This window comes from Rattus norvegicus, chromosome 4 (genome assembly GCF_021556685.1).
Source record: "Rattus norvegicus strain SHRSP/BbbUtx chromosome 4, alternate assembly SHRSP_T2T, whole genome shotgun sequence".
NCBI lineage: Eukaryota > Metazoa > Chordata > Mammalia > Rodentia > Muridae > Rattus > Rattus norvegicus.
In genome coordinates, this window is record NC_141537.1 from 34,004,518 (window position 1) to 34,018,784 (window position 14,267).

General features: G+C 40.4%; 1 protein-coding gene across 8 annotated transcripts in view; it reads left to right on the top strand.

Moving 5' to 3' along the window:
• The window catches only part of Ppp1r9a (protein phosphatase 1, regulatory subunit 9A), a 270,523-nt gene that overhangs the window by 183,879 nt on the left and 72,377 nt on the right, over nucleotides 1-14,267 (top strand). For 4 of the 8 annotated variants that reach the window (XM_087659508.1, XM_087659513.1, NM_001401497.1 and 1 more), the window contains 1 exon segment: nucleotides 4,529-4,594. In XM_087659508.1, the coding sequence (XP_087515634.1) occupies nucleotides 4,529-4,594 (66 nt within the window). 8 annotated transcript variants of the gene reach the window in all.

The window sequence follows — 14,267 nt, forward strand, 5'->3', positions numbered from 1 at the left end:
CCTTTATCCTCTGCTCATCTGAATGTATTTTTATGCAGACTACTTTTGCTTTGATCTCAGACACAGAAAGAGATTAATAAGGGAACATTCAGGTTTTTTCAGTGTGTATTGAATTTAGCATGTTTTAAGCCAAATATATGTGACGTTTACATGTGTTTATGGTATAATGAGGACTCACTTTCCATTTGTTGCAGTAGAAAATTGCAGGTGGCACATCGATTAACATTTTGTTTTGTTCTGTTTTTGTTTGTTTTTTGAGACAGGTTCTCCCTCTGTGCAAGCGGGCCCAGGTAGCCTTTGAACTCATAACAACCCTTTGCCCTCGGCCTCCCTGCTTCTGTGATTACAAGTGTGGCCACCACACTTGGTATCAGTCACCTTTGATCAAAGAATAGTATATTAGAATGATTATCCGTGAAGGAAATAGTCTCTTACAATTGTTTCCTCCATTTCAGTTTGCACTCATGGAGTACATTTGGCAAGAATTTTCTTATTGTACTGGAATACTGAATCTAAAAATATATTGTCTAAGATTTTGAAACTAAACACAAGATCTCAAATACTTGGCCTAGTTTTTACTTCCTGGCTCTAGTGTCATATGGTTTACTAGAGGCATCTGGGCTGCAAGCCTTCTGTAGGATTATAGAACCATTTTCTAAGGTTTAGATTTTTGCCTCGCTACTGATATAAAGGTTTTGTATCTGATGGTATGAGGACTATAGAGACATCAAGAGGAGGGAAAAAAAGAGGCCTACCTAAGGCTGTTTTCCTCTCTGTCCTTGGGTGTAAAGTACAGATGTTAGGCTACCTCTCAGAACTCTTCATCCTTAGAAAAGAAGTCATCCAGTCCAGATCTAGGTGTGGGAGGACACAGATAAAGACAGCCCTGGGAAAGCACAGGTAGGATGCCTGAGGGTCCTGAGTTCAAGGTCAGCTTGATGTGAAATTAGTTTTGTTTTGTTTCCCTGGGTTTAGTTAAAGAGAGGTTTAGAAGTAAAGAGTTGACACTAAGAAAATCCAGTCACTTTAAACCTCAAGTAAAGTTTTATATCTCATAATCATGTTTCTTCTAGGTACTTGGAGGAATTGACTGATCACACTTAACTCCCAAAAGCTTCAATGGAAGCTTCTAGAGTCTTGCTGTACCACTGTCTCTGTCTTTGTGTCTCTGTTTCTCACTCTCTTGTCTTTTTCTCCTCTTTCTCTCTTTCTCTCTCTCTCTCTCTCTCTCTCTCTCTCTCTCTCTCTCTCTCGTGTGTGTCAGAGATAGGGAAGGAGGGAAGAGGAAAAGAGGGAGAGGGGAAATGATTTTCCTCTAATTTCATAGCTCAAGTGAATGAATGAGTTTGATGAATACTTAGGGACATAATATCACACGAAGTTTCTACTTGTGTGGCTTTTATTTAGTTGTTTGTTTTGACAAAAGCAAACAGAGTTCATTGACATTTGAGCAGATATTTTTAGGGGGAAATGATTGTGTAAAAACTAGGCTCATACACTTGTCTAGGAATCAGTCTCCCTGAACCTTTAAAGCATTGGAGAGAGATATTTTCCCTTACAAATCTAGGAACCAAGATTTTTTCAAGCTGTTCTGCTAGTGGTTAGCAAATTTCAGCTTGGTGCTCTCTCCCTGGCCCCAATGCCTGAGTACCATTGCACAATGCACTATGCTGTGTTTGAATGGAGCACACAGGACACCCCTCATGGCTCTGTCTCTATTCAGACACACAGAATAACTGGGCAACAAAAGATGTTAAGAGGATTCTTGTTTTGAGTGATGGCATTTCTTGTAGTTCTTCAGGTCTGCAAGCCTTTGTTTTGTATTTCTCATAATGGGGGCATTGAATGCTTGGACTCTTGCTCCTCTGTAGGCAGCAGTGCGTAACTATCATCTACAGAGAGTCTAAAGGGAAGATTAATTAATACAGAAATGTTTTACAAAAAGGATCAAGTTGAATGTTCTCTTCCTTTTACGGGTTGTAACAGTCGAAATCTGAAGCTTTCTGTGTTATAGCAAGTAGCACAGACTTCCTTGAAGTTGGTCTGTCTTTATGTTTGTCCTCCAGTGTTCTCCTTTCTTAGGTGTCCCACAGCAGGCACAGGCAAAAGCAGCCATTAATTTTCTGTTCACAGGAGAGGTGAAAGCTGTACAAACAATGAAAATCACTCCATGGTTACAACTTCCAGGGTTGTCTCTTGATCCAGATTTTTAATTAACGCTACCAAATATGAAGTTGGAGGATTGGAGTGTTATCTCTGTTTTCTGTTTACCCTCTTTCTCTGTTAATGAAAAGTAAAATGACCAAAATCTGAAGGAAATGAGAAGGACCAATATTGGATATCCAATGGATAGATGGCCCTTGAATAATTGATTTAATTTCACATATAATTGGGCAGTTTGTTGATTTGCGTATCTTTGTTAGGACAGGCCCTGAGCATGCACAAGCAGTTGCTCCACTTTCCACTTCCCTTGTAACTCACGGAATCATCTTGTGATTTCAAATTTAGAATCATTTCATTTGCTAATATCTCCTGTGACCTTACCTTGACACAGCCAGGAAACCCTGATCACATACAGTGCAACTCAGTGCAGCTAGCTCCTCCCAGCTGAGCCCCGAGATGAGTATTGCCCACAGAACGGTGCAGCACTCGCTTCTGGTTTTGATCAAATTATCCAGGGTTCATTTTAACATCACATTGACAGGTTGCTTGAGTTGGCTGTACAGGAAACATCTGGATGTGAGAAATATTCCCTGCAGTTGTTAGAGGACACTAGCCCTTTGTGAAGGGAGAGATTGTCGCGTATTACTTACGCCTCTGTTCATCTGCTGCAACATTTTAGGAAATTTTAAGTCATGCTCTAATAGAATTTGAAATGTATAGATAATCCTTCAACTATTTAAATTTCTGCTGCTTCTGCTTTTCTCCAAATATTTAAACTAGAAGAGTTTCTGATAAGCAAACAGCCAGTTCTGTTTGACTTTGCATTCCTGTTTCTCTGCACTCCCTGCTAACCATGCAGACTTTGAAAAGCACCAGTAAAGTGGCCCTGCCTGGAGGCTGGAGGATAGGAGGGCAGTGATCCCCAAAGAGCGAGAGATGGAGATCTGAAGGCTCAAAGGTTCACATACATGCACATCTGCAACCAGGGATAGCATTTTTAGGTTCAAGAGAATGAATGGTCTCTCCTCTTCTTCTTCTTCTTCTTCTTCTTCTTCTTCTTCTTCTTCTTCTTCTTCTTCTTCTTCTTCTTCTTCTTCTTCTTCTCCTTCTCCTTCTCCTTCTCCTTCTCCTTCTCCTTCTCCTTCTCCTTCTCCTTCTCCTTCTCCTTCTCCTTCTCCTTCTTCTCCCCCTCCTCCCCCTCCCCCTCCTCCTCCTCCCCCTTCCCCTCCCCCTCCTCCCCCTCCCCCTCCTCCCCCTCCTCCTCCCCCTCCCTCTCTCCCTTCCTTCTTTGTTTCTTTCTTCAATAATTTAAAATGTATCCATCGAGGGAGGATTCATTAAAGCCCTCAGTCAACGCCATACCTTGAAGCCCTGGGTGCATCCTAAATTTTTCAAGTAAAAGTTAACAACATTTTATTTCCCATTATAATCTATAACGGTCAGTGTTCAGGTGGTTTGGTGAGGTGATATAGTTGTTTTGTATTTTATGCAGTGGTTTGTATTTTGGGCTATCTTTCTCCCTAGGAACATTATAAAGCTTAAGGGCTGTATGGCCAGGCTAGAAACAGTATTAACAGCGACTGGATCTCTTTGGCTTAGAAAATAGATATGGTCACTTGAAGTTAAAAGGAGTCAATTCACAAGTACTTTAATGTTACACGATTACTTTACTTCATTAAAGATCCTTTGATAATGGCGGATTTATTACATTGCAAAGCCTTTTTATCACGAGTGACATTTCAGCCTCTCTTTAGGCAGCCGATTATAAGATGATTAATCATCACTTCACATAACTCTCTTTTAAGATACAATTTAATTCTTTTATTATTTGTTTTTGTTACTAGAAATTCATAGCATTATAATCATATTGTGACACTTCGTCTCGTAGAATCTTTCAATGTATTGTATGCAATTTAAAGCAGCTACCCAAGGGAATATTTGTTTTCATTGCTTCTATTAACACGTGACAATTGGAAGGAAAGGTGTAATGAAAACCATGGTTGAGTAAGTATTAAAAGATGTTGACAAAAGTAACTTTTTTTGTGTGGAAAATATTACAGGGCTAACACGAAGTTTGACTTAGGCTGTTTGCTGTTCCTGGCTGGAAACAGCTTGGCCTTTGTGAGCAAGGACTGGCAGTATTTGTGGTTAGCTTGTTTTGTTACTATCACTGTGAGTATAGTAATGCAAAGAGCATATCCCTGGGTCTGTGGTCTCGGGAGCTGAATACAGAGGCTCTGCAGTCTCTTCATTGTCCTGGACAGTGTGTGGTCCAGCCAGCACTCTTGGACCTCTGTGTTTTTCTATCCTGCTGTCTTGGGGCTGGGAGGAAGCCTTTTTTTAATTGTTTCTGTCAACATTTTAGACCACTGTGGCTGAATTGCAAGGAGTGTCTGGCAACTGCAATAACAATAACAACCGTTTCCTTAAGGTTGGTTTTTTGGCAGAAAGTTCTGCTTATCTCTGCCCTCTTGCTCCGTGTGTGAAATTAAATATTCTACACGTCTTATTAACTTCCTATTCCCTGAAAAGCCTTTCTGGAGCTGTGTGTTTTGTGTATTGAATAATAATCTGAAATAGTGGTTTGAAAACTATAACATGCATTTTACACACAGGTCTGTAAGTTAGACTCACTTCCTAGTATTTAACCACGGGCCTATTTAACCTCTAACTCTAAATGTTTTATCATTCTAATTCAAGGGAAAACCTCACAAAGAAACTCAGTATTAGGACTGGGTAGTATTTACATAGTACAGTGCATGCAGCAATTTATTTTCTGCTTAAATCTGATTGTTTTTTAAGAAAAGAATTTTTTTGATGCTATGGTCTTAATTTTTCATGATGTGTTTGGATGAACAGAGAGGGTAGAGAATCCAAAATAGACACTTTATCTTAAATACTCATAGCTATAGTGGAGCTTACGTGACTCGTGTGGTTAAGAGGTCAGTGTGTGAGGATATGCAAGGAGTATGACTTACAGGACAGCTAAGTCTTTTTTTTTTTCTTTTTTTCGGAGCTGGGGACCGAACCCAGGGCCTTGCGCTTCCTAGGCAAGCGCCCTACCACTGAGCTAAATCCCCAACTCCGACAGCTAAGTCTTAATAGTGGTCCAGAGGCCACAGCTTGGTAGCATCTTTAAATGTATTAAAGTATATATATATTTTGTAAACCTCAAATTTTTACTGATCTCCATCATTGAAACACAGAATCATGAGATTCTTTAAAACATCCTCTGAAGACAATATCCACCCCAGAACATCATCTGGTACCTCATTCTGAGTCTCACGAGTATTCACAGGTAGGGAGAAGTCAGGGCATCGAGAGGAAAGTCAGTACAGCATCTGCCTCGGCACGGTCATTTCAGTACCTCACTGTGTTTGTGTGGTTTGTAAACAGTTCTTTCTAGCTGCCATTGTACAATATTACTCACTTCTGAGCTAGATCCAAAACCAACAGAAAGCCTAACTTTGTCCAGTCCTTTTAGGCCATTAAGTTTCTCTGAAAGGATAGACTTTGTCTGCCAAAGAGCGTGTTTGAGTAAAACAGTTTATCATACTGAAAACCACGGAGCATGAAGTGCTAAAGAGGCAGGATGCAGACAAGTATAAATGGCATTTTCCAACTTTGAAAATATTTTATTTTATAATTGAATACAGTTTTCCGAGGAAGCCACCTTGCCTTTCAGTGAGCAGCCTGTGTGCTGTGGTCTGCTCATCCTCTGCTTATTGACTTGGTTATTTTCTTGGTGTTTAGTTTCGTGAGTTCTTTGTATAATCTAGACATTAATCCTGTGTCAGATAAATAGCAAACAAAGGGTTTTTTTGTCCCATTCTGTAGATGCCTCTTCAGTCAGTTAATGGTGGTCTTTGTGGTACAGAGAATTTTAATTTCATGAAGTCCAACTTGTTGGTCACTGGCTCTATTTAGCCCTTCTCAGACCCATGTCCTGATGTGCACATCTTTCTCTTTCCTCTAGCACTTTCAGATTGAACTTTGCGATCTTTGATTGGTTTGCCATTGGTCTTTTCCTTCAGGTTGAGAGACAAGGGTGAATTTTTCTCTCTTCTACATGTAGGTGCCCAGTCTTCCATGCATCATTTGTTGAAGATTCTCTTTTTATTTTTTGGTTCTTTTTTTCGGAGCTGGGGACCGAACCCAGGGCCTTGCGCTTCCTAGGCAAGCGCTCTACCACTGAGCTAAATCCCCAACCCCTCTCTTTTTCTTCACATGTAGTTTTAGCATCTTTGTCAAAGTCCGGTGGCTGTAAGTCCATAGACATGTATCTGAGTCCTCTGTTCTATCCCATTGGTTAATGTGTCTGTTTTTGTGTCCATACCGTGACGGTTCTTTTCATTCCTGTGGCTATATAATGTACCTGAAAATCAGGAGTGATGAGACCTCTGGCAGTTGTTTTATTGTTCAGAGTTGTTGTGGCTATCTTGGGCCCTTTATGCTTCCAAGGTCTGTGAGGAATTGCATTGGAATTTTGATGGCAGTGATTTTGAATCCACAGATTGGTTTTGGTGGGATGGCCATATTGCAGTATTAATCCTGTCAATCCATGAACACAGCAGTTCTTTCTGTCATCTAGTGTCTTCTTCAGTTTCTTCAGAATTTTAGTTTTACCCCAAGCTATTCTTTTCTTCTTTCATTCTTTTTGAGGCTACCGTGGATGAGATTGTTTCCTTGATTCCTTTCCAGTACGTTTGTTCTGGGTGTGTAGGAAGGTAGCTACCCATTTTGGTATGTTAACTGCCGCTTTCAGCTCTAGGCGGAATCTTTAGTCCCTGATGTGTAGACTCACATTGTCTGCCAACAGGGTGCTTTGACTTCTGTGCCCTTCTCTTGTCTACTTCCTCTATCCAGGCACTGTATTAAATGAGCTGGCCTTGTCCTGTTCCTGATCTCAGTGAGAACATTCCATGTGTCTCCATGTGTCATGATGGTGGCTCTGCTCTGCCCTTCACAGCCATGTCGCCCCTCCGTCCTAGCCTCATGTTAGCGAGCTGAGTTGCTGTTGGCCATTGACTGGTTCTGGGGAAGGAAGGGTACCCTTTTTTTTTTTCAGAAGTGTACTCCCTGGTAAGTTGCCCATTTTTCTGGTGGCAACTGTAACTGCATCCAGTGAGTTATTTTTTAAAAAAAAGACATGAAGTTTGGAAGGGACATGTGGATGCTGTTTCTGGAGAAGTTGTAGGGAGATTGTAAGGGTGCGTATGATCTTATATATATACACATATATAGTATATATATGAACTTTAAAAAAGTTCATATATATACTATACTAACATATAGTAGTAGTAGTAGTAGTAGTAGTAGTAGTAGTAGTAGTAGTACTATATTTTGTTTTTTCAAGAGTGCTTTCTCTATGTAGCCCTGGTTTTCCTGGAACTCACTCCATAAACCTGGCCAGCCTTGAACTCAGATCCACCTGCTTCTGCCTGCCAGGTGCTGGGATTAAAGGCGTATACCCTCACCACCTGGCCATATAACTTTTTTTTTCTTTAATGAAAAAAAATTAAGGAGAGTAGAGTTATTTGTAGTTTAAAATCTGATAGAGGAAAAGAACTGCATAGAATGCAGGAAGAGAGTCAGTATCATACATAGTAAGATTGGAGAGAGGATAATATGGGAGAGAGGTTGGAAGCCCAGGTGTATTCACCGTTGCTTACTGTGACTTAGCACTTATGCAAGCTTTTGCCCTCTGCCACATGTTAACATGACTTCTTGATTTAAATACCACTCTGAGTTCTCATGTTCCTGATTCTGAAGGGATTTAAATGGCCATTTTATACAGATAGGATTAACATAAAACATGGATAAGTAGATCTTAAATATATAATGCAATATTTTTATTATAGCACCATTTTCAGATCACCTTTAATGAGAAACAATTTGAATATGATTTAGAAATACCAATTTAAGGGGAGGGGGAGGGATTAGGGGGATGTTTGCCCGGAAACCGGGAAAGGGAATAACACTCGAAATGTATATAAGAAATACTCAAGTTAATTAAAAAAAAAAGAAATACCAATTTAGCATATTCAAACTAACAGTTTGATGAAAATAAAGCCTTATCACCAGATGACGTCGCAAGACATCTCTGTTGCCCCAGACGGTTCCTCTTAGCTGGAAGCAGTCCCTTTTAACCTGCTTCAGATTAATTTGCACAGTTCCAGAATATCATCTGAATAATAAATGCAGATTAAATAAATAACGATAATACACCCAAAATACTTGCACAGTTATTCTGATTGGTATTGGTTTCAGTTAGTGTAAACAAATGCTATCCATACTCAAAATTAAATGGCTAGTTGGACATCTTTAAAAATACAGAGCATCAGGGAAGCAGACAGAGGACGGTAGGCAGAGGGTGAGGAACATACAAGGAAATAAGGAGAAAGAACAAGGGAGAGAAAGATGTGGTCGGTCATTACCAAGGATACTGAATTTCACTGATGTTCACTCTGCAGACATGAGGAGGACAGTCGCCACAACATCCATGTCAGAAATGCACTAAAACCTTGAGATTGTGTGACATACGCACGTATTCATTACAAGCTTGGTCACAAACACTAATGGTGAGAAATGAAGCCTGAATCCACATTACAATTATGTGACTTAGGTAGAATGTCATCAAATTGTGTCTGGCAACATATATCGAAGGTTACATATCCCAGTTGGGTGTAGTCAGGAATTCTGTGTAGTTTAACATTTCAAAAATGACCAGCTTTTAATTCTTGACAATGTGAGAGAGCAACATGAGAAATAAATTGAAAAAGAAGAAATACAACTATTACAGTTTCCACATAATGAGACTATTTAGAAAACTTGAAATGTACCTTATTCAAAATAACACAGGTTTTAGCCACTTTTCTGAATACATACTGTTAAAATATAACATGTATTTGAATGTCTACAAATAGGGAGGAAATTGTAAGTTTTAAAATATCACATCAATAGAGATAAAAAAATAGAGTATCGAAGACCTCAAAGGGACAACTTATATTGAAACATGATAAACCGAGTGTGTGCGATGCAAAGAAATTTTATCCATAAATTGAAGATTGAGCAGTTGCATTCTGTCGGTATTCTCCTAGTTGATTTGCACATCCAGTCCAGTTCTCTTGAAAGAACAGTGTAATAAGACAACCCTTTCAAATGCCTTAAAAGAGACTGTTGCTATTAGATTGCTGAGATGTACACAGCAGAGCAAATGGGTAGCCAGAAGAGGAAGGAAGGTAGATACAGCTGTTGGCATAGGTACTCCATAGTAGCTGGAAACATAGTGATTGAAAACATAGGTACACCAGAGGGAAAGGAGAAATCCACCTTCCGTCCCAGGCCATGCATCCAGTGGAGGCCAGTTGGCCGACCAAACTCGAACAGTAAAACTAAACTAAGGAAGACAGGAGAGTGAGACAGATCTGCTGGAGAAGAGTCTCAACCAGCCTTTAGTTTAAAAGAAAAAGTTCTGTGACGGAGAGGAGTTGAGAGAAGGACAGCATTGCATTAGGAACTCACATTTCCGGAAGGACCACCTCTAAGAAAGTCAAATGATAAGCCAGAAGCTAAAAGAAAGTGTTGAAACTAAGTAACCGAGACAATCACAAAAGGCCACCTGTGGGTCCCTGGCATGCGCAGACGTGCCACAAGATAAGCCTTGGTGACAGAGCATAGCCAACTGTATTGCAGGCTGCCCGGAGGTGGAAATTGAAAAGCAGAGTCAATACCATCTGAGATCTGTGGAATTGATTTGAGTATTTTAAGTTCAAGAAAGATGTGAAGTTAGGGAAACTCTTAGTCTGTGCACTGGAGAATACACAATTTGTTACTATCAGCCAAAATATAGCCAAAAATTTTATCTCTTGTTAAGCATTTTTAATAAAATAAGAATATCATATACATAATCCATTAATTCATTTAATATAGTATCCTAACAGGAAAAGTGGAACACATCTGACATCTCTACTAACATGAGCATGAATAAACATCCTGTGGTACACTCACTCACAGATCCTCAGTGTGTGAGCCCCGAGTCAGCTACCCACTACTAGTATAGTCTGAACTTGCCTATTGGGCACAAAAACACCACAAAATACAGTATAATTCCATTATTGTAAAGTTCTGCTGAAAAACCGCTACACTGTTAAAGAGCAAAACTGTAGTGAAACTAAAAGCACATAGTAGCAAGAATGATAATATTCTGACAAAATTCTGCACTGGAGCTAGCATCTGAAAAGCAGTCAGGAAGGCTCCCACTGGACTGTGTATACATAGTCTGGGCCTCTTGAACTAACTGTCAGCTCAGTAGCTGCGGTTATGCCACTGTTCATTGTGCTGTGGATTTTACTTCACATGTTGTCAACCCAGAACTTTAGAAGTGAAATTATCATAGACAGTATCGTATCTTTCACAACTTGTGGCTATAAAATGAATACAGCGTAGTTCTTAGTATTTGAGGACTTTAGAAATAAGCTTAAAACAGTGCCTCATTTTTTACATTAAGAAAACCTTATGGTACTCTATTATTATTGTTACTACTACTACTACTACTACTACTACTACTACTACTACTACTACTAGGTTTATGTTAAAGCCTAGGCTTACCTGGAACCCACTATCAAAATCAGGATGGCACTGAACTAAGGAAAGTCTCCCTGCTAGACATTGCAAGTGATAACTACCAGCAACCATGGTAGTTCCTGAAATATAAAAATACCCTTGAGCAGCCACAGATCCACTAGCTCAGGATATATATATATATATATCCATATATATCTATCTATATCTATATAGATATAGATATATATATGGGCCTAGATCTGTGTGTGTGTGTGTGTGTGTGTGTGTGTGTGTGTGTGTGTGTGTGGTGGGGGGATTATAGGAAGGTTCTGGACACAATTGGATCCTGAATCCTACTACTTAAAGCTTCCAGGAACTCTGAGGTAAAGGCATTTGCCTAGGAGGCACTTGGCAAGAAGGAACTGCGTCCAGAAAGCACATGAAACTCATGTGAGGACAGGATTGGAATTCCCTCTAGGAGATCAGAAGAGTGAGGCTCTCTTTGCCATCAGTATGTGTGTACATTATGTATGACAATTACATCGATGGCACTGGCAATTCATACTTGGTGCTGGTGAGCTCCTCTTATAATTGATAGTATGTGTTTCATAATTGTATAAATCAGCTTCAATACAAACTACAATCAAACTCATATTTTCTGAGGTTTGATTCATTGTGTGTCACAGAATCATTAAAGCCAGAGTAACATGTGCCCCTCTTGTAACCAGCTGTCCAGTTCTGCAGATTAAAAATTCAGCACAACACGAATACCTCAGCCCTTCCCACAGTTGCACTGGCATCAAAATAAGCACCTCATTGTTTTCCGGGCAAGGAAAATGAAACCCAAGAAAGAAGCCAGTTTGAAATTGCAGTGCGACATTTGAGTTATAGAGGTCTGCTTTGGCTGTTGGCTAGTTCCTGCAAGACCTCAGTGGGAAAACAGAGATCACAGGTTGCCACTTGGTCTTGGGGACACTTAATCAGAAATGTAAAGAGAAATGGCATTCACCTAGTTGCCAATAGGACACATTTATTAAAACAAACTAAGATTGAGTCATGGAGCATTTATTTTTGTCTCCTAAGATGCTTGCTCTTTTGCTGTGCAAGCGACATAAACATTGTAGAAAATTCACACTGCTTTCAAGGCAACCTGTGAAAAGTCCAATGGTCATAGCTTAAGAGTCTCTACAATGAGGACTTCGAGGGTGCATTGTGTATTTGGGGGCTTGTGTTTTAACTTTTTACATGTATGTTGATTTTGTTTTCTGTCTAGAAGAAACTGGCAATGCAAATGGTGTTGAAGAGGTAAAGTCTGTTTACTGTAGACTAGAGATGTGGGAGACAGTGATGGTTGAAGTCCGTGTGAGAGGAGATGAAGTGTTGCTTGGACTTCCTATAATCACCTGAGCTTCCATGGGTCTTCCCATTAGGTTAAACAATATTGTTTTGATCCTGTTAAAGTCAACTTAATTTCTCAAAAAACATTTTTCACTTTTTAAGTTTAAGCATCAGGAAGTCATTCTTTGAGCTCTCTCACATTAGTGTGGCATTTTGTGGCTGCCCTTTGTATTTTCTCTTTAATTGTTTGCCAGGAAATGTTCAAGAAAGATAGTCTTTCCCTCCAGAGCAAGGGCAGCCTTGCTCACATCAGTCTATTCAGACCTCAGATCCTGCTGTCCGTACCTGTACAAAAATCGTGCGGTCTTCTTGTTGCCTTTACTTTGGGAAGTAAAGACCTGAGCATTCGGCACCAAAGTGATTGTTGTTTCAATCATCTAGACACACATCCTGGCTTAGAAGAAGGCTCTGGCCCTATGTGACAGCTGTGAGCGTGAGAAGAGATGCATTCATTGTGGTTGACTACTCGGGAGCCTTAAGACTTTTGTTCACAAGGCGGATGATAAGTCAGGGCATGTAGTGCTCAGTAAGGAAAAGGAGCATCCCTGGGTTGCCTGTTGACTCTGTTTCTCCCAAAGTTTGTTAGGTCTGCCATGTGACTTTAGATTTGTCTCTAGAATGGGATCTTCATATGGATCTTAGCTGTTTGAAGGGAATGTTAGCTCCATTGGGGGGATTCTTGAAGACAGACAAACTCCCATAGAAACCCCAAGATAGGTCTTTGGAGCCCAACTGCCTCAAGTTGTGTTTCTAGTGATGAAGTTAACTCAGTGGAGAAGGAAACATTCTCAGCCTCATTGCCCTTTAAACTCCCTACTTTCCACACTGAAAGCAGATTTAAAGAGATGAGGTATCACAACAGTGGAGTAGAAGGTTCCTGGGTGTGGATCTACTACAGTTCCTACATGGATCTAAGAATTAGGGCTTCTGGGGGTTGGGGATTTGGCTCAGTGGTAGAGCGCTTGCCTAGCAACCGCAAGGCCCTGGGTTCGGTCCCCAGCTCTGAAAAAAAAAAGAATTAGGGCTTCTGAGTCAAAGACTTCATTGGGTAGGAATGCCAGTCATTGTGGACAACCTTTGGCAGCTCCTTTCCTCCATCTTGGCCTCAGCTGATTTCACGTGACTACTGGTGAAGCTGCCTGCCCTCTTATATGAAGCCCTGGATTTGCTAGGGAGCGTTGAGGAGAGAGGTATTGAACCTTCCTCCTTCTATGGGTACAGGCACAAAGCTCACCATCTCACCTGGTCCCATGGTGGGAAGTATCACTTCAAGGAAGTTCTTTTTGTAAGTTTTGTTTGTTTAGGGAAAGATGTTAGTAATCTCTTCAAAATACTGCTACCCTCACATACTTGGGGGAGAACTCCTGAGGGTCAGGTTCATTGGTGTGTTTATGTGCACCCTGTGGGCAGTTATTCCCACAGTGCAGTCACTTAGATGTGATCAGCCTCTCCACAGCTGGCTTTGAGGTGCTGTGGACAGTGAGGGATGCAGCCTTGTGACGGCACGTGTCAAAGCCACATGTATTCATTCATCAGTACATCCTCATCGACTTGAGTTATTGATCTAGGACAAAAGGAAACATGAGCGTGCCGGGTTTCTAAGGTAAATCCCAAGGGTTTGTCAGGTTTCTTCATCTCAGAGCCTATGCTGTATAGATACTATAGGTTGGGCTATTCTGTGACTTAGATTTCTCTTCACAGTGGTCCTCTCCAGTATTGTTAGACTTACTGGATGCTGTCATTGTTTTTCTTGGTCACTTTGATCAGTGTATCCACAGGCATGTCCTTACCGTGGAATAATATACCCAATGCCATAAACCGTAGAGAGACACAAGGGAGATTGCTGGGAACCAGCCTTTCCATAGAGTTCTTTTCCATGTGCCCTGTGAGAAAGGCACGGTTGAACTTTATTTCAAATTAGCTTTTCAGAAATATCGCACAGCCTTACAGTGAATGCAGTCTGTGCCTCTTTTAGGGAAGTTGGCAGACTTGCTTATCTGACATTGTTTAAAATTGAAGTTTCCTAAGACCACAACCATAATAATCTACCCTCTATTTGAGATCTGTATTCTCCTAATAGTTCCCCAATTTTGAATTTGATTTTTTAGCCACCTCTTAATTCTAGCCTTAATCTCAAAATG